This window comes from Artibeus jamaicensis, unplaced genomic scaffold (genome assembly GCF_021234435.1).
Source record: "Artibeus jamaicensis isolate MK-2021 breed Jamaican fruit bat unplaced genomic scaffold, CSHL_Jam_final scaffold_3151, whole genome shotgun sequence".
In the NCBI taxonomy this organism is placed as follows: Eukaryota; Metazoa; Chordata; class Mammalia; order Chiroptera; family Phyllostomidae; genus Artibeus; species Artibeus jamaicensis.
In genome coordinates this window covers 5,683,048-5,708,287 of record NW_026522037.1, presented here as the reverse complement: position 1 = coordinate 5,708,287, position 25,240 = coordinate 5,683,048, and the positions used below count along the sequence as shown (strand labels likewise).

The window sequence follows — 25,240 nt, the reverse complement described above, 5'->3', positions numbered from 1 at the left end:
TTGCCGAGCACGAGCAGAGACAGAAAGACCTGGGTAAAAGGCAGGACGCCGCCTAATTGTCCACCCTCAAGGAACTAACTAAATAACTTAACGGTGCAACCTTATAACCAAACATTACGCAGCTGTGGACAAAAAATGACATCGAATCACATGTACTGACATGGCATGATGTCCTGAGGAGTATCAGATGAAAAAGCAAGGGACAGGAGGTGTAGCCATTCATGTTAAAAGCTGGGGGGGGCCCACAAATGTATACATACAGGCACATGCACAGATCCTAGAGTATTATCCATGATAAGATATGCGAAAACTTAGTTAACCCTGATTGGGCACTTAGGGTTATGGCAGAAAATCGCTTTCACCCTTTTCATGGTTTGTACATTGGTTTTCTTAACTATATGCAAATTTCATGTTTTTAAAACTTTTAACGACAAAAATGGGTGGGGGCAATACTGTCTAGAAATACTCTAATTTCGTCCCCGAAGTGCACAGCAACAAATCAGTGGGCGAATGTGGGGCCGTCCAGCTGTCGGGAAAACGCCTCTCGGGGCTGTGGGAGCAGAGCCCTGCAGACCAGGCCATGTTCTTTCCCACCTCGGACTTGAGTAGTGAGGTGTGAACCTGCAGACGTGAAGCAGCGAGCAGCTGCAAGGTGGGGCTCGTGGGAAGCGGGTTCCACTGGGGAGGGGCCCCGAGCCACTCGGGCCGGCGGCCAGGAAAGCCCCCGGGGCACGGACTAGCGGCTGCCTTACAAGTTGTCCCAGGCCAAAGGCAGTTTGCATTCAACCTCATTTTACAGAGCAGATGATTTTTTAAGTCTATAAACTTTAACTGTATGTCAATGAATTACTAATAGCACACGACAGGGTTTTGTTGTTTTTTTGGAAAAATTTCTTAACAGAACATTAGGAGTATTGCAACACTTTATTTAAAGAGTATTGGCGTTGGATTAGTAGCTGAAGTAACAATTGCACGAAGCCAGATTAGATGTACTGCATGATACTCATACTTGATTTATTGACATTACTTAGCAATTTATTGGACAAAGGTCAACTTTTTGTTTTTTATTAAGCACATTCCACAGTACAAAGCTGTCATGAATAATATCTGTACAATTTAACAGCTTCAATAGCTGTTCAGACACAAATTTATTTCAAACAGATAATTGGCAAACATAATTAATTACAAGTTAGAATCAGACTACCCCAGTGCTTTAAAACATTAATGTAGCAGTAATTTACACTTGCTCATTACGGGTTAGCAAAATAAAGCCCAGAGTACGGCTGGGAATTTCCACTATGATCCCAGAAGGTCGGAATTCCTTGGGTGCTGAAGCCCCTGCTATAGTTTCAGTAGGCACGATTCAAAGGGTGTGTGCACATTCGTAGGCCATGATCTCCCAAGGAATGAGAACTTTTATATTGAACATGCAAAAACAACAACGGAAAGCCCACTCGTCCAGAACGGCCTCCCCCCGCCCGCCCCCGGGCTCTCCTCGCTGGTCCGCAGGGACAGCTGTAAGGTGACGGGCGGTGGAAAGTCACGTCACTTCCACGGCCGCTGCCAAGCTTACAGCACCCACCTTACGAATGGAGGCCTAGCTTTTTACACTGTGAGGCTCAATTTCTCACAAACAGAAATTCAGTCACGTGGGAGGGAAGGATGTATTCAGAAAAGGGAAAAGCAAAGCCAACCCGATAAACAGATCTCTCACACACACACACACACACACGCACACGCACGCGCACGCGCACGCACACACCCGTGCACAGCGCCAGGCCCCGGGGTGAGCCGGGAGCCTGCCTGCGGCAGCGGAGTGACCTTCCAGGGGAAGAGGCGCACTGACAGGAGGTTCGCATTGGTCCTTTAACACGTCACCGACACCCATGATCTTTGGAAACAATGGCGAGGGGCGAATCAACACCTGATACCGGGCGAGGGAAGGGGGCGCCGGCTGCTGCCCAGGCCCTTCCCACGCGTGGTCAGCGCGGCAGCGCCGCCCACACACTCAGGCTGCAGAGCCTCCGGAGCGCTGAGGACCTGCCGGGCCCACAGCAGCAAGGGACACCAGGGATGACGGGGATGGGAGCTGTCAGTCTGAGGCTTCACACCGTGCGGGAGACCCTTCCACTCAGGACGTGCCCCTGAGCCTCACCTGGCACCTGGGCTGCCACTCGGGGGCAGGGCCGGCCCAAAGGCCGGTGAGGCCGGTGCGCACGGGCCTCCCTGTCCTCCCCTCCCGGGGTCACTAGCGCTCAGAGGGATGGTGTGGACCGTGAAGTCAAACGAACACTGTGGGACGTGACCGCTAGGGCTCGGGAGTGCGTCTGAGGAAACAAAAGTGACGTTCAGGTGCCTCTGCTGTACGTCCTGCACAACGAGTACAACGGTCCGTGTCGGAGTTCAGAAGTTACACCGGAAAATAGGGTTCCCAGTAAAAACACACACCGCACCCACACCGTGACAATGACGAGAGAAAACACCGTATGAACACTGCAGGGAGGGTTCCTAGGCAACCCAGAGCAGCCCGGCCCCCGGCTGCGTGCGCACACACTCCGAATTAGTGTCTCAGGCACGGGGCCCTGGCTCCAGCCACCTTGAGGTTAAACTGTTATGTACATTTTATCTACATGCAGATACGGGATTTAAATTAGGAGGCGAGCACATGTGTAAAGGTGTTACTCCACCGAATACCGGGAGGTGGCTGGGGCACAGAGCACGGTTAACGAAAGAAAGAGCTATGTTACAGGTTGGGAGGTAATACAACCTGGCTTACAGTCCTTTAAATTAAGAGAAATGGTACGGGAAGGAAGTGTAACCCCAAAATGTCACGAACACAACCCAGAGGAACTCCCCCCAGTCCGCGCGTCCCCCCACGAGTCAATGCGGAGTGACGTGGAAGGTCGGAGGGACTCCTGCACAGGAAAGCCCTGGGCATTCTGGGGAGGTGTTTGGCACCCAAAACTTCACCAAAGGATGCTGTTTCTCAGTATCAGATCAAAGTGCAAAGCAACATAAATTAGAGGCCAAGTCTTCTCCTGACCGTCAATTTACTTCCGGAGAACAGGCTGCGTGTTCCGCTCACACGGACCAGTTACAGGGAAGCGTTCAGTTTGTTTCACGGACGGGGGAGGGTGGGCTGCTGTCCTGCTTGAAGTCGGTGAGGCTAAGGGGTCCTTCCCGAGCTGGAGGCCGGAGTCGGAGGTGGGAAAGGTCGGTGCTTGAAGAGTGAGCTGCTTTGCATCTACCCAGCGTCTAGAACCAGCTCCGGCTTCGCGCCTCAGCCGTGAAGAACTCCCGCAGGCGTTTGGTAGCCATGTAGCCAGTAGTTCAAGACTAGGAGACCCTGGAGGAAAAAACACCACGTGAGTACGACGGCCACGCGGGGCAGACCGGGAGCAACGGGCCACGGCCCACCCACAGGCACGCACCACTGCGCACGCCACCCAGGCCTGGTCTCCAGGGGTCGGCGCCGGCCGTTCTCTGTGTCCTGCAGGCCAGGTGTCGTGTGCACCTCCCCTCACGGACACCCTGTCAGGGGCAAACCCGTACAGCCACACCACCAACCAGACCATGAAGCACGGCAGTGAGAGTGGAAGTTCAAAGTGATGCCCGAGCCTACAACCTGCTGTCTTTCAGTGCGGCTGCCAAAAAGTAGGCCTCTAACAAAATATGCTTAATGTCACCTTTTGTACTTAGCATCACCTTTTAGGACATTCAGAACCTACAAGCGCCTGTCCCGTATCTTCCTGAAGGCACTATCGCTGTGGACAAAAACAGGTTAAGGCCCTGGCTGGTGTAGCTCAGTGCACTGAGCACAGGCCTGTGAACCAGAGGATTGCGGTTCGATTCCCAGTCAGGGCACATGCCTGGGTTGCAGGCCAGTTCCCAGTAGGGCACGCATGATGAGAAGCAACCAACCATACATTGATATTTTCTCTCCCTCTCTCCTTCCCCTCCCCTCTAAAGGTAAATAAATAAAATCTTAAAAAAAAAACAACCTAAATCAAAAATAAGAAGTTATTTTTAAAAAAAAAAGCAGGCTAAAGTACAAAGTAACTGTTCTACACAGAATGCTAATCATCAGAAACTACCTCTCTGTGAAATGAATCATTAATAAAAGGATGATAGTACAGAGAAAAAAAACCTTCAAATGGTCCAGATATTTTGACCACGACTGAGTCAGGCACACGTTTCAATCACGATCTCCACACTCACCCACGTGTGTAAATACAATCGCACACCCCTAAACAGAACATCTGCGAAACGAGGCTCATCACCGCGATGCAGGCTGAGGTTTCCCATTCAAAACTCCATCCAGGTCACATTCTGTTAAAACGATTTCACAATCACTCGCCTCACGACCCCTTCCAAATGCCACACTGCACCACTGATCTAGAAGACCTAAAAGTCACAGGTCTCAAATTCTATTGGGGCGGTGGGAGTGAGGGAGTGAGGGGAAGACTGATTTTTTTTAAGGGAAACATTCCTAAAAGGTGTCAGCATTCACAGATATCAAGAATTCAAGTAAGCTTTCTCAATGCGTCCAAGAAAGATTCAACTGCATTTGCCACTATTTCCCCACGAGGGATCTTAGAGGCACCCGGATGCTTTCCATCGCACACCCCGAGGTAAGAGGTGGGCCGATCCAGCCCTTCCGGGGGACAACTCGCCTCAGTGTGGGGGGGGGCAGGGTCTCCACACGTCTTGTCTTTTCACCCAGACACTCAAGACATTTCTAGAATTTTAACTAAAGGTCAAAGGGTTGGGCAAAGATTAAGCTAAAAAAAATAAAGCACACAAAAAAGATCAGTGATGTGCTTTATAACAGCTAAAAGCTGGGGAGGGGGTCACCAAATATATAACAACAGGATACAGCCAAACAGTCAAATATTATTCTGCCGTTAAGGTGACAACTCAGGCAAACACTGACATTACTGACATGCAACAATTTCACAACAATGAGAAACAAAATATTGAAAAACGTGTGGTCATCAGCCGCATTTTAAAAAGCCTGAAAGGATATATATAGCAGAGTTAACAATGGTGAACTGCAAATAGAATTTTATTTTTCTTTTGATTTATCTGTTTCTTTTTCCTTATTTTCTAAATGATCTTAATGTCTGGTTATAAGAAAAATGAGAACTCCTGTATCTATAGCTCTTAGGAGCTAGAAAATTTTAAAAATGATTTGGCAAATAAATCTGTGGCTAGGATTCCCGACAGAGAGGTGTTCTTACCTAATGTTTCAGGGGTGAGGATTTTACTCCAAGGTTAAATCATCATCAGGGTAGTGCTTCTCATGATGCATCAACCCTACAGCATCACATGGTAATAATTTTTTTCATGTTACAATAAATGAAAAGAATTTGGAAAAGAGCAATAAAAACGATGAAGTTAACTGCCAAGGTTGTCAAAAGTAATTTACTTTGAAGAGACAAACACATTTGAGGTTTCACCACTTGTGCTGCTTGAAAAGCAGGTAAGATCCTCCCACTGATTTGTAATCGTGGGTCGTAACACGGCGGCCGTTCCGGACACCGGGCTGGGTGCAGGGCCTGGAAGAGGCCACACCGGGCTCCTTTCCACTCGGCCGATGGCAGAAGCAGCGCCACTGATCGCCATTTCGTCCCTCAACCCAACGCACCTGGAACCGGGCCCTTCCGCGCGACGGGGACAAGCTGCCAGCCCACAACCATCCACCACATGCTACGGTTCACCTGTGACGTGTGTGGGGCGAGGGGCGGTCTGGGTGTCTGGAATTTCACCACTCGCCTCTTCCAACACATACCCAAGGAACACAGGGTGCGCCGGCCCCCGGCCCCAGGGCCTGTCCACCCCGCAGCTCAGTCACAGCTCTGCGGGCCCACGCTCCGGGCCACGTGCTCCCCGCCCAGGGAGACTCAAGCAGAGGCCGGCTGCAGCTAAAGTGAGGCAGGGAGGAAACATGTTTATGAAAGAAACAATTAAGGATGGAATAAACTTAACAGAAGGTGTGCAAGACTTCGAGAAAAACCCTGCAAAACACTGCGGAGGAGAAACTGAAGGAGAGAGAGGCGGGCGTGCTGACGGGCGGGGGCTCAGCAGGTGCTGAGATGAAAACGCTCCGCACACAGGTGTTCAGAGTCAACACAGCCCCAACCCCTGCCGCCGCGGTCACCACATGGACCTGACAATCTAATTCAAACCCGAACGTGAAAACCTGAAGGGCCCAGAGCAGCTCAGACAGAGTTTTTAAAGCTGGAAGGTTCACTGCACGGCCTGGCATTGGCGGAAGGATGGCCACGTGGCCACTCGGCAGGGGAGCATCAAGACGCAGGGTGCGAGTGAAGGGTCACCTGGGCTCCGGCCGCGGTGCCAGAGCAATTCAGGGGAGAGGAGCGTCTCTCCATCGGGTGGTGCTGGAGCCACCAGCCACCCCCACAAACACAGGGGCTGCGGCGTCCTTACCCCGCGCCCCACAGAAACGAGCTCTGCGTGGAGCAGAGACCTGATGTGCAAGTGGAAAGTGAAACTTCCAGAAAGACACTGGTCCACAAACGGCCACTGGCTGCACCGAACTAAGTTTACGTAAAGTACAATTAAATACAATTAAAATCCAAGTGATTTCAATGAAAATATAATGAAAAACAAAGTTCACAGGTCGCACTGGCCGCACTGGGAGAGCTGCAGGGCCCCGGGCAGTCGGCCCCGCAAACGGAGCCCAACCTGGAGGTGGGGCGCAGGGCGGGGTCTGCTAGGCCGCAGCGGGTCAGGCTCGGGCTACGAAGGCGCCACGAGGGAACCTCTGGGGGCGCTGGAAACGTTTTCATCTCGACTGTGCGGCCGTCACCGGGGTGGGTGCGTTTGTAAAGACCTGTCGTTGCGCGGTACACTGCGGACTGGGGCAGTGTGCTTCACACGAATCACGCCTCGGTGAAGTGGATTAGGAACCCGCGGCAGAGGCCTGGTGGCGGTGAGGGGCTGGTGGAGGGAGATTATATTCGGCAGCGGACTGGCCGGTCCAGACACTTGGTTCCAAAGTCTTGCTGAGTTCTCTTTGTGTTTTTTGCAATTTCACCTGCACTTAAATAGGGACACGGGCCTGGGTGGCCCAGGAAAAAGTGCGCACACACGGCCTGCCTGCCCTGGGTGTCACCTGCCGAACAGACAGCAACAAGCGCTTGGAGTACAGCAGACACTGCTCTTGACACTGGGCTGCGGTGACGGGCGCCCTGTGAGGGAGACAGGCCGGCACAGCGTGCCAGCGCCAACCCCCAAATTAAGTCCCAGGAAGTGGAGGGGACGGCGGAGCGCTGGGCGCATCTCCCCAGTGGGAGCAGCACAACAGGGGGGCGTCTGCACTACCCGCCTGTACGGGGAGGAATTCAACGAAGCTCCGTCAGGGAGAGGAAGGCGCTGAACCCGTCGGCAGCTCTGCGAGGAAACCGTGGCCTGCGGACAGCAGGGTGCAGTCAGGCAGAGGGCGGCCGACGCGACCCTGGCTGGCCGCAGGGTGGGAGCCGGGCCGAAGAGGGAGAGGAAAGAGCAGCAGGGAAACCGCCTTTCGTCTGGGCCCGCTCCTCCTTCCCTGTGTTCTCGGGCGTTTTGGGAAGGGGGGGGAGCAACCGTTCGATCACTCTCGCCTTCCTCCTCTGCAGTTCCCCACGTCCAGTGAGCGTGGGGACTGCACTCAGTACATGCACAGGTCCCGCCCAGGGGCTTTTCACCTGACTGAAGAGTTATCCAGAGAGAAAGCAGCTGGGGGGCTGATTACAATCCCAAGACGCAGTGCGGTCCCACGCGAGACCAGGAAGAGTGACCATGTACGTGGCTTACTGGTCACTGCAGTGGCTGGCCTCCACGGGCAGGCAGGCAGGCACAGCCGACTCTCTGTGGCACTGAGTCATCTGGGACCCTCGTGGTGCCCCAAGTCCTTCCACAGGAAGCGCCCCGCCAGCCACGACTGATTAGACAGAGCATGAAGAAAAGACGAGTCTGCCATCCGGCTGCAGAACCCTCGGTCCGTCACTAGTGGATGGACGGGGGCAAGACCAGAGGTCGGCGAACGTTTTCTTAAAGGGCCAGATGAACACTCAGGACCCTCCGGGCCACCACACGGGCTCCGTCGACAGCACCAGCTGGGCCCCCGGAGCACGGGAAGAGCTACGGCCAACACGTGAACAAGGGAGCACGCCTGTGCTCCACACAACGTGGTTCACGGACACTGGCACCTAAACTTCATACAGCTTTCATGTGTTGTGAAATGGTCTTTTCATTTTTTCAAGTATTTAAAAGTGTAAAAAAAGCTTCTCGGAGCTTGTCGTGGGGAGAAAAAACAATCCCTACCTTCCCGTCAACTCTGCGCTCCGTCCTTACAGCTTCGGTAGCAACGGGCAGGGAAACGCGGGCAGGTGGAAAGCGGCGAAGCGTTAGGGATGCTCCTCAATGAAAATGAGTTGTGCTCATCACACACACACACACACACACACTCCTACGCATACATACGCACGTACGCACATACACCGCTACCCTTAGGTACATTCATTCTACAATGGTAGCCATGCATGGAATTCACTGGCTCACTGGCAGATTCTCAGAGTTGGGGATGCACCCCAAGTGAAGAGGGTCATCAGGCCCGAGGACACAGCCAAGGAGGTTTCTCACTTGTCCGGGCTGGACACCCCGTTACCAAGTGTGCCCCACTGTGGGCCCCCAAGTCTTCCCAGAGACGGGTGAGGGGCTCTGCTTCCCGAACGCTGTGCAGACGAGGAGCGAGTTGTGGGGGCTCTCGCAACCCACCCCCTCTCCGAGGACCCTTCAAGGGAACAGTGGGCGGGGCAGGCCATTTCGAGTGTCGGTTACGGTATTTTCTGATTTTAAGTTACAGACAGAAGTGAAGGACAGGAAAGAGAAAAAGGAGACCCCTACACCCCAACGCAGAGGACTCTTCTGGCGTTAAGTTGGTGTGACAGGAGAAACTACTTACAAAGTTCTCCGGAACAGGAGCAACCTCGTCTGTCAATACGAAAACCAACGACACACAGGATTCCGAGGCAGACTTCACTGAACTGGGCCATAAAGACCCAGCCTCACCCCAGCCCTCTGTGAAGGGGGCACCCGATACAGATGAACCCCCGGGTCCCCATCACCGAGACATGCAGCCTAACCACAGCCGTCCCCCCGCCCCCTGGAAGGTGACCCCCGACAGCTCACCTGGAGCGGGTGGGGCGCAGACTGTTATCTGGAGATGTACGTGTACGTTCTGGAGGGCGAGCGGGTCTCACTCTGGGCGCTGGGAGGCACGTTTAAGAAATCCCAAATCAAAATAGTGTCATCGTGAGAGCTGCTGATGATCTGAAATTCATCAAACTGTAGCCGGAACACACGTCCAGAATGTTCCTGTGAGGTAGAATGGCGGGGTGAATGAACCGAGACCTGGGTAATCAGTCCCTCCTCTCCCACCATCAGGCGCGTGGCCCCGGTGGGGAAGCTGCGACGCATCCCGGCTTCCCGAATCCGAGTTTCCTGAGCTCACGGGGCCCTGTCCTTCCGCCCGGGAACAAACACGCTGCTTTTCCTGCTAGGCCTTTTCCTGTGCCCTCGATCCTGGTTCATTAACACAACAAAGAACTGTGACCGTATCACAAAGGGTCTTAGAAAGGCAGACAATGTTGATGTTTAATAGCCGTCCTTGGCACAATGCTGTCGAAACCAGAGCCAGGACAGTAACGTGATCAGGACTTTCGGGACTTTCTCTGACAACAGGCAGCACCGAAAGGGACGACGGTGACACACCAGGAATGACGATGCCCGTTAAGACAGAGAAGAAAACAAGAACGGCCCTAACTGTAGTTCTGCATGTTCTAGGCATGTGAGAAGCGAACATATGGAAATAAAAGGTAAAACTATTGAAAAATCTATCAGTATTTTTGAGCAACTATCTCTTCAAAAGCACAACAAAAGCAAGCAGACTGTTAAGAACGATGTGCTTGGTGAAGCTTCCTCGGCAACATTAACAGTTCAAAACTAAGTTCTGCAGCAGGTCGAAGTGATGATCCACAGGCCGCAGACCGCAGGAGGGGGAACTGCTCGGTCACAGCCCAACACGCGCTGTCACAGAAGAGCGGCACAGCCAGACACCCGCATCAGGAACCCCCCGCACCCACGGGAGGAAACCCTTTCTGCTCTGCGGGGACGTGGCCCCCGTGAACGAGGAAGCCCTCGCACCCCGAGTGGTATGAACACTCGTGGGGAGCAGCCCCCTGCAGTGAGATGTGGAGACTCCGACCCTGGCAGAACAAAATGACCCCGCAGTGCATTTCTCTGGGGACACAGGCTGCCGGTGACACACCCCGCGGACGGGTCTGTGTGCAGGCGGCCACCCCAGCACAGGGAAGCCCCGCCCCCGCCCCACAGCCACTTACCACCAGTGTGCGCAGACACAGCGTGCTTGCCGGGGCGCGGGGGTCGAGAGCAGCTTGCAGGTCCCAAACCTTAATTTTCCTGGGAAGGACAACGGAGCGCGGTGAGCGGGCCAGGCAACACTTCAAACACTGCTGAGAGCACCTGAACTACCCAGTGTCAAAGTGAGTGGGGAACTGTGTTCTTATCGTACAAGTCCTTTCAACCAATTAATTTTGAGAAATAGAAGGACCCACACATTCTCTGAGGTGCTGGAATTGTAAGGAAGTGCTTTAAGGCAGACGCCCCCGGGGGGCTGGGGCGGTGCTGCTAGCAGAAGCGAGGGCCGCCTCTGAACACCTGTGGGTGCCTCCCTCCCAACAAGGCAGACGTCCGAAGTCAGTAACAGGAGTGTCGACAGGCCAACGAACCGGCTTGTGAAGTACACACAAGGTCTCGAAGGCTTTACACTTGCCATTTGCTCATTTAAGAAGCCTCGAGGCTTTTAAAAGAGGTTGTTCGACTCATCAAAAGGGGGAAGGAAACTTACCATTGAACTGGAAGGAAAAAAGGAAGACCCCACGCCTGGTTTAAGGCTCAAGGCAAATAACTGAACTCCCGCACAACCCACGCCACGCTGCCTTCACATCAGTTAAAAGCTCTCGTTCGGGGTCATGGAGGATGTCGCCGTGGGGTCCGGGGCTGAGCGGTGCCATGAGCCGGCCGTCCATCAGCCACAGAAACCGCCCAGCACAGGAACCCGGCCCCACACGGTGGCTCCATCTGCGCACTTGCCCCTCTTGCGCTACAACAGCCGGGCACCTGCGAGGGGACATACGCACCCGTCGTAGGCCCCACTGACGATCCTCTTGTTGTCAAAGCGGATGCACCGCACCAGCTCCTCGTGCCCCTCGAGGACCCTCAAACAGGCGCCACATTCAATGTCCCAGAGCCTGGAAAGCAAACCAGTCTGTGAAACAGCCACTCGCACGGGACCCACTGCCCCATGTTGCTCACGCCTGTCCTTACGTGCTTTGCACTGCTCTGGAATTTGCTTCCATCCACACCACACACATCTGTGTGGACACTCATGCCTTGTGTGTTTTTAAGCACTCACTCGGAGGAAGCCTTACGTTTCATTTTACATACTTTGAAACTTTTAAAATCACATGCGTGTATTACTAATTAAACAAGGTCAACAAGTAAGAGACTTCCGGCCCGGGCACTTCTAGCCCTGGGTCCACGAGGCCCGGGGACACCCCTTCCCAGACACGCACTGGGCGTCCGGGCTGTGCGGCTGGTTGGACGCACGGTCGTAGGACCACAGCCCCAGAATGCGAGCACACACCCAGCCCTTTTCTCTGCACGGGATTCGTGTAACAATTCTGGAAATAAAACATTTTCTGTCACCATTGATTTTTCTACATTATCTGCAAAAAAGAAATCGCAGCAATCTAACACGCACAGAACAAAGGCAACAAACGCCGTAACGAACTCCCTCGGCCTCCCCACCAGCAGCCCCCAGCGCACAGGCAGACTGCACAGCACCTCGCTGCCACTCTGTGCCATCCCCGAGACCCCGGCGAGGGAGCTGTGGGCCGTGTGCTGCGGAAACACTAAGTAACGCACAGCGTGACGGACACAACAGAACCGAGATTTCAGCACTGACAACTTTTATATCTTAAAAGAAACCTCACAGCAGTCAGAGCCCCACCCTCCCTTTCTCAAATAATCTCGAGCCTAATCTTAATTTCTGCCCAAATGTTAGGCAGTTTGGTTACTTAAAAAAGCTACCAGCACATACTGGGACAGGGTGACAATGACTTGGGATAGTTAAGCAGATACTGAAGGCAAGCTCTAATGAGACACGAAGTGCTTAAGGCTGGTTATCTTGATCAGAAAGCAAGGACACTGGGTGTTAGGAAGAACAAGGGACCAAACAGGAGGAGATGACCCTGTAACCCAGTCCCGGGAGAGGCCGACAAAGCAGCCGCCCCAGCACCCCCTCCCCCTCCCCCCCGGCCGGGAGGCAGGAGCCCAGGGCACAGGACAGCAGAGCCAGGCTGGACCACGCTCCGTTCCGAGCTGCGCTGGTATCGGGAACCTGGGTAGTGCCAAGGTCAAGGAAGCTGTGTCCCGGGGGACTCCTGGGAGAATACACACTCTACCCACGTCAGTACGCAGAGCCAAACAGACTCGTTCCCTCATCTGAAGCCCCCCAAAGACTGGCCTTTCGAGCATTAACAGTGAGAGGGGCACGGACCCCCGGGCTCCGGCGGCACCCGCCTGCACCCACCTGATGGTGTTGTCCGACGACCCACTGACGACCAGCCGGTCCCGGTACTGCAGGCAGGCAATGCCTCGCTTGTGCCCGTTCAGAGTGCGGACGAACTCGCAGGTGCTCGTGCTCCAGACCTGCAACAGACCGGCAGTGTCTCTTATTTCCTTTCTTTGAGGGTTTATGTCGTTTTAGAGAGAGGGGAAGAAGCAGCAACGTGTGGCTGCCTCTCGAGCGCCCCCTGGTGGGGACCTGGCCCACAACCCAGGCATGTGCCCTGACTGGGAATCGAACCTCGACCCTTGGTTTGCAGGCTGGTGCTCAATCCACTGAGCCACACGAGCCAGGGCCAAATCAGCATTATTTAAAAGAATGAACGCAGAGAAGTCCTTTCACAATATACCTTAAAAAAAAAAAAGAAAACCAGAGCTTCTAGGGACGATCAAAATACTTGACCATGAGACATGGGTGGGCGGCTGAGGGACGGACTGGACAGCAGACAGGTCTCGGCTGCTGAGCGGTCGGTCACGCTGGGATGAAACCCGCGGGCGCCGTGGGGCTCCAGACCCTGCGCCTGTCACAGAGAGGACCCCTCCTGGGTGGTGCGAACGGTCGGCTGCCCAGAGGGAGGAGTCTGGGCCACGCTTCCTGTGTTTTGCCGGCGGCCACGTCGTGCCCAATGTGAGCGACGTGCATAAGCGTCACCTTTGACACCCGCCTCTCTCCAGAAGTGTCTTGGGCAGCTCTACCAGCTGACACAGAGCCCGACACTGTCCACGTGGAACAAACAGTTGCTCTTTCGTGAAACCACCCGCACGACGTAGATGTCACACACACACAATGAATTACCAGCCAAATCAGGAGACACAACGCGACTGAAGTGGCCCGAGTCACTACCAGCTGCACTTGCAGTTGAATGGACAGCTGGACATCCACAGGCCAGGGAGTGACGGGAACCTCACACCACCCATGCAGGTCTGATTCCAAATGGATCAAAGACTGGGGTGCAAGAACGTAAACCGCGATGCTCTCGGGAGAAAACACGGGAGTAAATCTCTGTGACATGGGATTGGGCAATGGTGTCTTAGATGTGACAACACATCGGCAGAAGGAAGAAACTGTTCAAAAGGACTTCATCAAAATTAAAATTGTCCTGTGCGTCAAAGTAAGAGCATTTTAAAAAAGTAAAATAAAACTACAACCCACAAGACGAAAGAAAACATTTGCAAATAATTATCTGATAAGGACCCTATAATCAGAACACATAAAGAACTTTATGTGTGCAACTAGACAATAAAAAGACAAATAATTCAGTTCGTTAAATGAGCAAAACACTTAAGAGTCTCTCCCACATAAAAATGGCCAATAAGCACATAAAAAGACGCTCAACGTCATTAGTCATCAGGGAGATGAAAAGCAAAATCACAGAAACACCACGGCACGCCCGCGAGGACGGCCGCGATAGAAAAGACAGTAACAAGTGTTGACGAGGATGTGGAAAAACCTTCCAGGCCGACAGGACGCCACAGCTCGTTAAGGCCCAGACCCTCCTGACTTCCAGGCACTGGCTGGTCTTGTACCAACTGGTGTGGCTGAGTGGTGAGTGGATTATGCTCAGCATCCAGGCCACCCAGTCTGTGACGTCTGGGGTGACAACTAGAACGACGCCTAGTGTGTCATAAAAAGGGTTTTTTGAGCCAAGCCCAAGCATTCATACATTGCTGGTGGGATTACGAACTGGCACAGCCACTTTGCGAAACAGTTTGGCAAAAGATTAAACAGAGAGCTGCCGTCCAGGAGAACTCCAAACATGTGCCCACACCACGTTTACGGCAGCGGCATTCGTAAAAGACGACAGGCGCACGCACAGAAGGCCCAGTGGCTGGTGAGGGGCGAACAGAACTCGGTGCACACGCCCGCTGGACTGCACGCGGTCACCAGGGGAAGGGAAGCCCTACTCCCTGCGGCCGTGTCCACGGGAGGACCGCAAACACAGCAAACAGGTTGTCTGATTCCATTTATACGAAACGCCCAGAAGCAGCAAGTCCACAAACCAAACGTAGAGCAGGGACGGCCAGGGACAAGGGAGGCAAACGGACTGACTGAAGGATAAGCAGCTCTTCGGAGGGGGACTAAAACCGTGCCGGAGCTGGCTATGGGTGCGCGAGACTGGGAACTGTGTGCTTTAAAATGCGGAATCTTACTGGTACGTGAAATATAAAGCTGCTATAAAAACTTAAGAAAGCCAGAAGTCTACAAACTGAATGGACACTGGAATCAGAACTGCATTTACCGCACCCTGGGGGTCACCGGAAGCTACAGACACTGCAGGCCACCTGGCTGCGGCCGGCCACGTGCGGAGTTTCTGAGACGGGAGATGGGCTGCTGGGTGCCACAGATCTAGCACCCAGCCCAGGGTCTGTGGCACGACGGGCTCTCAAAACAAGGTGAACCATCGAATCTCCGCTCTGCCACTAGCTGGCTGTGAGGTCTCCAGTGAGGTCTCCAGTGAGGTCTCCACTCTCTGGGCCAGGCCCGTACACAGCAGGCAACACCTACTGGACAGAGCACCAGGAGGGAGGCGCAAGGTGGCATCGGAAAAGCTCCGAGCACGCGGGACCCGTGCAATAGCTTAGTTCTCTTCCCCTTGTAGAGGTCGTTGCCAGTGTGACCTCCCGACACAGAGGACTGACTGCTCTGCATCCCGGTCCCAAGGCCCTTTCCTTCTCCCGTGCCCGTAACTCCAGAAGCACGTGAAGCGGCATGTTGTCAAGGGCTCCTAAGCGCGAATGGAGAAGTGCCGGGTTGGCAGAAGCCACTCGAGTTTTCTCTCCCTTCTAAAGGGACAGGAGGAAGCAGACACACTCACCTTGATGGTCCTGTCACCAGAGGCAGACACGATGTACTTGTCATCAAAGTCTACCACGTTGACAGCAGCACGGTGGCCGACCAAGACGCGCCGCAAAGTGATGTCGGTGGCGGAAGCCATGTCCCACACGGCAATGGAGCGGTCCTTGGAACAGGTCACCATCAGGCCGTTGCTGAAGCGCAGGTGCAGGACGGCCTCGTTGTGGTGGATCAGCGTGTTCAGGACCTCGCCCGTGTTCACATCCCAGACTCTAGGGAGCAGAGAGCACGACGCCGAGTCACCAGACGGCCGGGAAAGACCGCGGTGCCCGTCTTTTCTGGGCCCTTTCTTTCTCTCTTTTTTTAAATAAGATTTTTATTTCTTTATTATTAGAGAGGGGGAAGGGAAGGAGAAAGGGAGAGAAATATCCATGTGTGCGAGATACATCCATCGCCTGCCTCTCGCACGCCCCCAACTGGCGACCTCTTGGTTCGCAGGCCGGTGCTCAGCCCACCCCAGCCGGGGCTGGACCCGTTCGGAGTAGGCTGGGGAGGTGCGGACTGGACTTGCATCTGGCGACTGGGGCCTGACATCTAAGTACAAGTTTAAAGGAGCAATTGCTCTATTTGCTGAGAAATGCTTCAAAAAAGAAGGCCAAGTTTGGTTCAGGTTCGGGTTCATTTAATAGCCAGGTGTCCATGGACTATGTTTGCAGGCTTATGTTATTGGCAAAAAAAAAAAAGATTCTGTGAGTGAGCGGGCTTTGCAGTGAGTGTGAGACAATGGGGGACAGGCGGCTTGGCGGCTGGAGAACTGATGACAGTCCCGAGCTTACGGTCCCTTTTCACCTGGGACAGGCCCCTGAATCCATGAACCACTAGGCCACGACGTCTCGTTATTTCCCACACCCACCTCTTCGCCCAACTGTGTTGTGACGAAGCCAGTGTCTCCCAACCAGCTCACCCACGCACCACGGGGTGCTTAGAGACAGTCCTCCGTGTCACAGCTTCCCTGCAACCCCAGTCCCCTCCGAAAACAAGGTGACCTAGAGCATCACCAAGGTGACAGAGAGGAGGACAGACACAGCTCCTCAGGCTGAGACGTGATCTGGGCAGAAGGAGGGGCTGGGAAGTGCTGGGCCAGGGAGAGGACACTGGGCAGGCTGGCGACCCCTCTGTCCCCCAGGGGTGCCTGTGAACCCACCCCTTCCCCTCCGGACGCCATGCTCTCCCTACGCCCCCAGCAGTCCAGCTGAGGCACCACCGCACGACGCCTGGCCCTGACGCGCTCCTCCCCATGCCCAAACCAGAGCCAGCTGTGGTGGTGGGGGGCCTGTGTCCTCATCCTGGGGGTGTGGGCGTGGCCCCAGCAGGCCCCGCTTCCCTTCTGCTAGGGAACGGGGCCATTCCCCATGTCACCACTCTGTCCCAGGGGTGGCGTCTGAAAACTAGTGTCTCCGTGACTGGAAAGGCTACGTAACATGAAGATAGTCTTGACTGATATGAACTCAGAGTTCAAACCTAACAATTTGAGCAAATTACTTAAGCTTTCTGGTCCTGGCTTCCTTATACACCTGTAACAAGGGAGACACCATCTACCCACTTGGCAAGGCTGATTGATGTGAGAATCCAATCTGATGACAGTCTGCAGAACCCCCAGCACTCAGCGCCTCCAAGGGCTCCCCACACACTGCTCCTGACTCTTCAGCGTGTTCGGGTGACTGCCCACACGCCTCGCTGTGGAACACCCGCCTCTGCCTCCCTGCTCTGGAGCGGGAGGAGGCCAGCCTCCACCAGGCCTGCGCCTTTGGAGGTGGGCACGTTGCCATCGCTACACTGTACGGCCGGCCACAGGAGCAGGTCCCGCTGAACGGAGGGGAGCTTTCCCACCCACTTGGCTCAGATGTGCCTACACCCGAAGTGGTTCTGAACTGCAGCGCACAAAACCACCCTCGGAGAAGGTGGTGTGAATGTCACCTCCTCGTGGGGGGCCAAGTTCAGACCCCCGAAGCCAGATCACTCACCTCACTGTGGAGTCTGAAGAGCCAGTCACAATGACACGCTCGTCATACTGGAGACAGAGGACAGAGCCGGTGTGCCCTGTTAACACTTTCAAACACTCCAAGCTGCTTTTGTCCCAAATCTGTTGAGACAAGACAAACCACGAACACAAGTCAGCACGTCATGTGCTGATCAATGGTCTGGCTCGGCCCCGTTTTCTGCGTCGTAAGAGAAAACCAACCTGTCACGGTATTAAGAGAGTTAAACGCCAAACAGGTGGAGAAGGACAGGAGGGCAGAGGGAACGGGAATGACTTCCAGAACAGATGCACTCTTCAGTTTACTGGACTCGTACTTAACGGCCTTGTAAGGGGCATTTAAAAATAAACTCTGTGAAGAGTTGGTGCACCCTCTGGAAAACAACATGACTGTATCTATTAAGAGCCTTTAGCCCTGGCTGGTGTAGCTCAGTGGATTGAGCGCGGGCCTGCGAACCAGACAATCGCGGTTCGATTCCCAGTCAGGGCACATGCCGGGGTTGCAGGCCGGTTCCCTGCAGGCCACTTCTCAGCAGGGGATGCACGAAAGGCAACCATACATTGATGTTTCTCTCCCTCTCTCCTTCCCTTCCCCTCTAAAGATAAATAAATAAAATCTTAAAAAAAAAAAAGAGCCTTTAAAAAATGTGTACCCCTTAACCTCTTATGTTTACAAAAATATTCAAAATTTTCAGGAAAAATTTCAATATAAACTATGAGGTTTTTAATGAGAAAATACTTTATTAGAGTTGTGTTTCTAAAAAATCACTATAGCCCTGGCTGGTGTGGACTGAGCACCGGGCTGTGAACCAAAGGGCTGCCGATTCGATTCCCAGGCAGGACACATGCCTGGGTTGCGGGCCAGGCCCCCAGTAGGGGGCACACGAGAGGCAACCACACACTGTGTTTCTCTCTTTCTCCCGCTCTCTAAAAATAAATTTTTAAAAATCTTTTTAAAAAATCATAATAAAATTTGTCTGTAATGACAGAACCACTATGTAAGTTTAAAAAAAACAAATATACTAAAAGCTAATAAAAAGTTAGTAAGAGCTGATTTTGTACCCTGAATGCTCTTTTTCTCACTTCTTTTGGACAATTAAAAAAGTATTCCGTGGGCCTGTTTCTTTCCTTACAAAATAACACCACAATTTGCAGCGTCCCTAAGGCTTGCTGCGAACGGCCATGGCGCGGCGAAGTGCTACAGGCGTTCACGTGACTTTCAACGACACAGCAAGGCTTGCTTTTAACTTTGGACCCACCGTGACTTTGAAGAACTGACTAGTGATCAAGGCCTAGTGCAGAATAAAGCAGAAAGGTTTCCGACCACCAGAATGACGGCTGGATCTAGAGATCTGGCTGACGCCTCTCTCTGCTGTTCTCTGTCTCACAAATCTAGCGTGAGCTGAATTTAAACATGGGTGCGCCCCTGCAAACAGAATTCTTTAGAAACACATCCAGTGTAAATGAGATGCAAGCCCATGGCCAGCCTACACTCCCACGAGGTCCTCATGAGCCATTCCCATCTAGTTCTTAAAGGAGAACTGCCAACACTAAATGGTAACCTTTCCAGGGCAGACCTGTGGCCACGTGGCAGGGTAATCGGCAACTGGGACACAGACGTAAGAGTTCCGTAGCAGTTTCGGAAGCCAGGAGACACAGGCCTCTCCGACACAGGCCTTCTCAGAGCCTCTTCCTCCTGCACCCTGTGAGTTTCTAAGGAGATAGCAGTGTTTTCTGAACTTCTTTGAAGGGAATTACCCTTCAAATGAACATTTGCTAGATTCACATCCACCGCCAAACACAGAAAACAAGAGAAACACTTCCTTCATATGCTTTCATTCAGAGTGCTTTTTGCCGTAAGCTGTCTGATTTACTATAATTCCGCTTTTCATGTATTTAATGTATGTGTGTATGTGTGTGTATATATATATATATATATGAAAAACAAACAAAAATACCCTTTAACTCACCCAAATTAAAACAATATAGAGAACAGGGCCAAGATGGACAAAGCCTACTACAAACTATCTTCTCAGTTGATTATAACTAAAAACTTGAGAAAAAATACAAGAGCAACAGGCTGAGGACGAGGGGAGGGGCAGGAGGAAGGGAGTGAGTGGACCGCGGTGAGGAGCGAAAGCTTGAAAAGTGAGCCGCGTGGGGCGAGTCCGCCATTCTGTCTGCTTGTTTCTGCATTTCTTTCTGTGGCGGCTTCGGCCCAAAGCTGGGTCTGGGCAGGGGCGCTGCACAGGGAGCCAGCGGCTATTGAAATCCCGAGAGAAACTAATCTTCCGGGACAGAAGGCTGGGGAAAGGGGTCCCTGGGGGCCAGAGAACATGGGAGGACCCCACACCACCCCCCTTCTGGCCTGGCTGTGACCCCAGGACAGGTTCCAGCCATGCAGATGCGCCACCGCAGAGCAGCGGCACAGGTGACGAGGTTCTAAGAGAAACCCCATTTTTTCTGGCTGGAAGAAAAGGGAAAAAAGGACTCCCAAGGGCAGGAGAGACTTAAGGAAAACCCAAGAGAAAAGATCTGGACAGAAAGAATCCCGTTATTCTGTGTGAATGCCCGCAAGCACTGGATGTGAACTGCGCACACCCAGGCACACTGAGCCGGTGTGGCAGAGGCTATACACAGTGAACCGACTTTGAAGTTGCTGCTGAAGCCTCGGACCCGGTTCTGAGGCCTGCAAGCTCCAGACAGACCCAGAGTAGAAGGCAAAGGCTCTGAAAAGCAGGGAAAAGGTCAGAACCCCTCCCCAGCTCCCTCTGCCGAAGTCCCAACAGAACTTGTGTTCTGAACACAAGTAGATTAATGGCCTGCTTCAAACCACACCCACACAACTTCTCTAGGAAGTTATAACAGGTCCTTCATCTCCACCACGTGACACTCATAATGCCCAAGGTACAATCCAACCCTCCTGAACACGGAGGCCAATTCTCAGGAGAAGAGACTCGATAACACATAACAAGCCAGAGGTGACCCCGGCGTTGTCAAGGTCAAGGCTTCAGAGCAGTTTCTGCAAATCCTCCCCAGGAAGTGCAGACAAACATGCCAGATGGGAATGAAGAGACATTCTCAGCAAAGAAACAGAAGCTACTGGTGAAGAAAAACTGCTTGAAAAAGTAAGCACCAGAAACGTCTGAAGTTTGGTGACTGAAAGACATAAATTTACAGATTTAAAAAGCTCAGCAAAAGTCTTAGCTATAACATGAAGAACATGATTTATTTTTTAAAAATTGAGATTTGATTTCACCAAAATTAAAGTCTACTATTAAGAAAATGAAAAGACAAGTCCCTGATGAGAAGACAACATTTGCAAAACACATTAAACAAAGGACTTGCGTGCAGAATATATAAAGAACTCTCAAAACTCAATATGAAACTGAAAATCCCATTCAAAAAATAGATAAAACATTTGAATAGAAACTTTACCGATGACTATGCTGATGGTAAATAGGCGCCAATAAGTAAAAGACACACATTATCGTCGGCCGTTGGGGAAATACAATGAGGCGTGTCTCCGTACCTATCAGAACTGCTGATACAAAGACACTGAGAACACCACGGCCGGACAAGGAGGCAGAACAAAGGGCCTGCACGCATTGCAGGGGGGGAGCAACGGTGCTGCCGCTCTGCAGAACAGCAGTTTCTTGGCAAGTTCGGATGTACGCTTACCCCACAGGTCTGTAACCTTATCCTAGGTTTCTACTCAGATGAACCAAAAACTTACGCCCTCACAGAAACGTGCACACATGTTCATAGTGACTTTACTCATAACTGTGAAAAACAAGGAACACAAATGTCCTTCAGCAGTTAAGTGGATGAGCACACCCATAAAATGAACCGTTACCCAGCAGTAAAAAGAACTGACTATTTGTAAACGCAGCAACACAGATGAAATGCAAACGTACTAACGTATGAGAAACCAGACTCAAAAGGTTCCATACCGCGGGAGTCCACTTACCGGGTATTTTCAAAACGGCAAAATCACAGGGACAAAGCTCAGGGGTGGCGAGGGCCCAGGCAAAAGAGCAGGAAGAATGGGACACAAAGGCGCTGGGTGAGGGGACTTCGGGGGACTACCACACTCTTCTGTGCCCTGAGTACTGTTACACTTACATGGTTTTTTGTGCTTGTCAAAACTCAAGCGAGCTTCTCACCAAAATAAGGAAATTTTCCCATATGTAAATTATAATAAAAAAAAACCACCCTACAATGTTTTCTTAAATGAGCAAATAAGTTATAAACGATGTAAAACAGTATCTGTCAGATCAGCTGCCAAGCATTAAGCACAGAAATAATCTAGTTGATCGACTACTGAAAAGCAATCTGAATTGCTCTAGCACTCTTGCCCGTTGGCATCGGAGCCTTTCTCAGGAGCCCTAAAAGGTAATGACTTTGATTTACAGGCAAATTAGCAACGCTTTCACCAGCAAACGAAGTAACCAAGAGCCCACGGAAACATTTTTCCTGCGCGCCCTGAATACAGAGTGTAAACGCCAAGGCGCTCAGAGAAGGGTAGGAAGTGAGACCCGCCAGGGGCCTGGTGTCAGGGAAGGAAGCCGCTCCGCCTCCCGCTCCTCAGAGCCACGCGGAGCGCTGACCCCTCGGGAGGGACCGGCAGACCGAGCCGGCGTCTGACCCGTGCACGGGCCGCTCACCTTGATGGAGTTGTCCCGCAGCCCGCTGATGATCTTCTCGTCGTCGTACTGCAGACAGTAGACGCCTTTGCTGTTCTCCGAGCGGCACTGGATCCGCTGCAAGTTGTGCCGCCCGCACCGCCAGTTAGATTCTATGGTCTGGGGAGGAAGGAGGCAGCGAGTGAGTTTCTGGGAACCAACCTTCAGACTCTGGCGCTGCTTCCAGAAACGGCAGGGCCCTGATGCCCCGACTCGGTTCACGCAACGGTCCGTGGGTGGGAACCACGCTCTTTCCGAGGAACGCATTCGCCCACCAGTGTTTTTCCTCGAACACTCCCTGCCCTTCTGGCAACCCGCACAGGATTTCCAATGAGTGTGGGTTGGGTTTGAGGAAAAATGGCCTTGACAGAACTCCGTTTGTTTCAAGAATGCCATTTGCATCCAAAAACATACAAATAAATAGTACCTCACTGGGTCACTCTCTAATGCCAATGAAAACATTTGGCGGAAGACCCCCTCCTAACAAAATTAAGCCTATACCGAGAATCTGTGTACCCATCCAAAGTATTGTCTTGATCACTGAGAAATGATACTGAACAATTACCACAGGCCGAGCTCTACAGCACACACACGTATTCTGTTCTTGCCCTTCCACCAGACCAGAGGTCCTCTGGAGTAAGAACGCTGCCCTTCCGCCCTGGGTTCTCATTCTTGTGTCACTCACGCAACACCTGCCGACACGCTAGCGCCTCCCAGCTCCCAGCCGGGCCGGGCCCCGGGCACGGGACGAGCGACCGGACACATGTTGCTTGCAGGGGCACTGCTCCACTATCCAGCCGCGGTGTCTGGGACTAGACATGCTCCAGACACGTTTATTTGGTTAAATGACCTTGGGAGGAAATTCTTATTACTTCCCTTTTTCAAACAAGGAAGGAGTTTCATTTGCCTGAGCCCACAAAACCAGTACTTGGATGAGCTGGAAGTCACACCCAGCTCTTCCTGACTCTGAGTCCATGCTTTTCCCACTGAGCTATGCAGCGTCTATAAAGAAGTATAGTCTTAGCTGTTGAGACAGCGAACACGGAACCTGAGAAGCCCAGCAACAATGGCAGATACAATGTAAGTGCCAAATGAGTGATTACAAAGTCATCAGTGCTGCCGGCCTCGGGGAGATGCAGGGCAGAGGGGCACGAGAGCAGAAGTGGGCCACACCCAGGGCGCTGGAAGCCCTAACCTTTGGTAGTGGGTAGAGGGGATTTTCAGGATCAAAAGACCACAAAGTTTCTACTAAGAGCAACTACAGTGCAAAGTCCTGATCCTTGAGGATCGGGGACCAGAATAACTGGCTACACCTGACTTCGGGATATAGTTTAAAAGATTAGCTCTCAGAAGCTCTGAGCAGCTAAAAGTGTAATTAGTTGCTTTGCCGGAGAAAGGAGATAAATCTCACTTTCATTCATGATAAGCACTAAAATACTGGCTCTGCTCACATCTAACAGACTGCATTTCCTCTTCTTGTGAAGGCAGCAGGCTTCCGTGCGCTCCCGATTGCTAAAGCGCACTGAGCATCACGTGCTGGGTACTACTATGTTCCCGTAACACCACACTACACATTCCATGTATTTTACAGCTAATTTAAGCATCACAACTCTTGAAGCCAATTTACTGTCCTCATTTTACAGAAAAGGAAATGGAAGATTGGACAGACCGATACACATACACCTAAAAAGGAAGATGCCTGACCACTTGCGGCCTCAGTCCTTAGCACAGGCAGCCTCGGCAGAGTGCAGATCACCCGTTCCCTGGGCTCAGCGGGTGCAAGGAAACACTCGCCTGCCCACCTGCTACCAGGTCAGCCTCAGAGCCAGCAGCGTCTCTGCGGGTGAGTTTGTCGAATGTCAAACCTAAGAGCACATGCCCAAAGCACGTCATTCCACCTGACCTCTGCCAATGCTCTCAGGGCAGGCTGGTTCGCTTGTTAAACTGAACTCAGCGCCTGGAGTCAAAGAAACTGCATTTTCAGGTGTGAATGAGACTCGGCGTGCTGAAGCACACCGGAAGATGCTGACTCAGGAGGCAGGCGCGTTGGTAACAGGTCTTACTTGTGGCCAACGACTCTTAGCAATGGCCACCAGGGCCGGGCTGCACCTCCTGGGGCTCAGAGCTGCTGCGGGATGCAGGTCTCCACAGAAACCCCAAACATTCCAAAGGGGCACACGTAACATGTCCATCTGTCTGTCTCTCTCACACACACAGAAAAACACATACCAGGTGTTATTTTTAAAATTCATATAGCCATTCTTAGTTTTAACACATACACAATTATTTTTACAATATTACTGAATTGGTAAGTTGCTGTTAATCTATATGTCAATGAACAGAAAAGGCACATTTACCATCCCATGGGAGTTTAAAACAATTTTTTTAAGAGGGAGTAGAAGGCTCCTCGTACCAAGAACACCCAAGTGTTACGCTCCCCTGCCCCGTGTATCATGTTCTCTAAGCCTGGGTGACCTGGCTGTCCTTTAGTGCACCCAAGGCCACGCAGCTGCGGCGCCTGGGTGAGGCCGCATGGCCGGCCCACATCCGGGCAGGCAGCACTGCCCGGCGCGCACGGCGGAGCCCTGCTGCTCTCCGCCTGCAGCGCGCACCGCCTGCACCCCAGAGCCCGACGCAGCCCGCAGTCTGTCAAAAGCTCCGCAGGCAACGGCCTCTCCTTCCAAGTCGAATGGGAGCTGCGGAACGGCTTAGCTTCTTGGCACTTAGAACGGACCTAATTTTCCAATACATGCATCTAAATTTTAAAAGAAGTTTGCCAAATAATCCTTGATGGATCATTATAGGAAGTCCCACTTAGGGCTGTTTCAGAAATTATTAGGTTCCCTAATCCCCAAACAAGGCTAGTCTGCTTCAAAGCGCCAGGAAAACGACAGTAACCCGGACCAGGGAGTGGACGACTTTGCGGCACACCGCCCCTGACTACTTCCTACCGCCCCCCATGCACAAGGCCACCCACAGGACAGAGTGGCACTTCCTGCCATCTGCCCT

General features: G+C 52.5%; 1 protein-coding gene across 5 annotated transcripts in view; it reads right to left on the bottom strand.

Moving 5' to 3' along the window:
- Positions 1–907: 907 nt before the first annotated feature.
- Positions 908–25,240, bottom strand: part of FBXW11 (F-box and WD repeat domain containing 11) — a 98,035-nt gene continuing 73,702 nt past the window's right edge. For all 5 annotated transcript variants that reach the window (XM_037127919.2, XM_037127920.2, XM_037127922.2 and 2 more), the window contains 8 exons: positions 22,214–22,351; positions 17,533–17,651; positions 15,531–15,780; positions 12,680–12,798; positions 11,226–11,336; positions 10,407–10,485; positions 9,196–9,381; positions 908–3,346 (listed from right to left, as the gene is read on the bottom strand). In XM_037127919.2, coding sequence (XP_036983814.1) covers positions 9,220–9,381; positions 10,407–10,485; positions 11,226–11,336; positions 12,680–12,798; positions 15,531–15,780; positions 17,533–17,651; positions 22,214–22,351 — 978 coding nt within the window. In that variant the 3' untranslated portion in view covers positions 908–3,346; positions 9,196–9,219. The remainder of the gene's footprint in view (positions 3,347–9,195; positions 9,382–10,406; positions 10,486–11,225; positions 11,337–12,679; positions 12,799–15,530; positions 15,781–17,532; positions 17,652–22,213; positions 22,352–25,240) is intronic.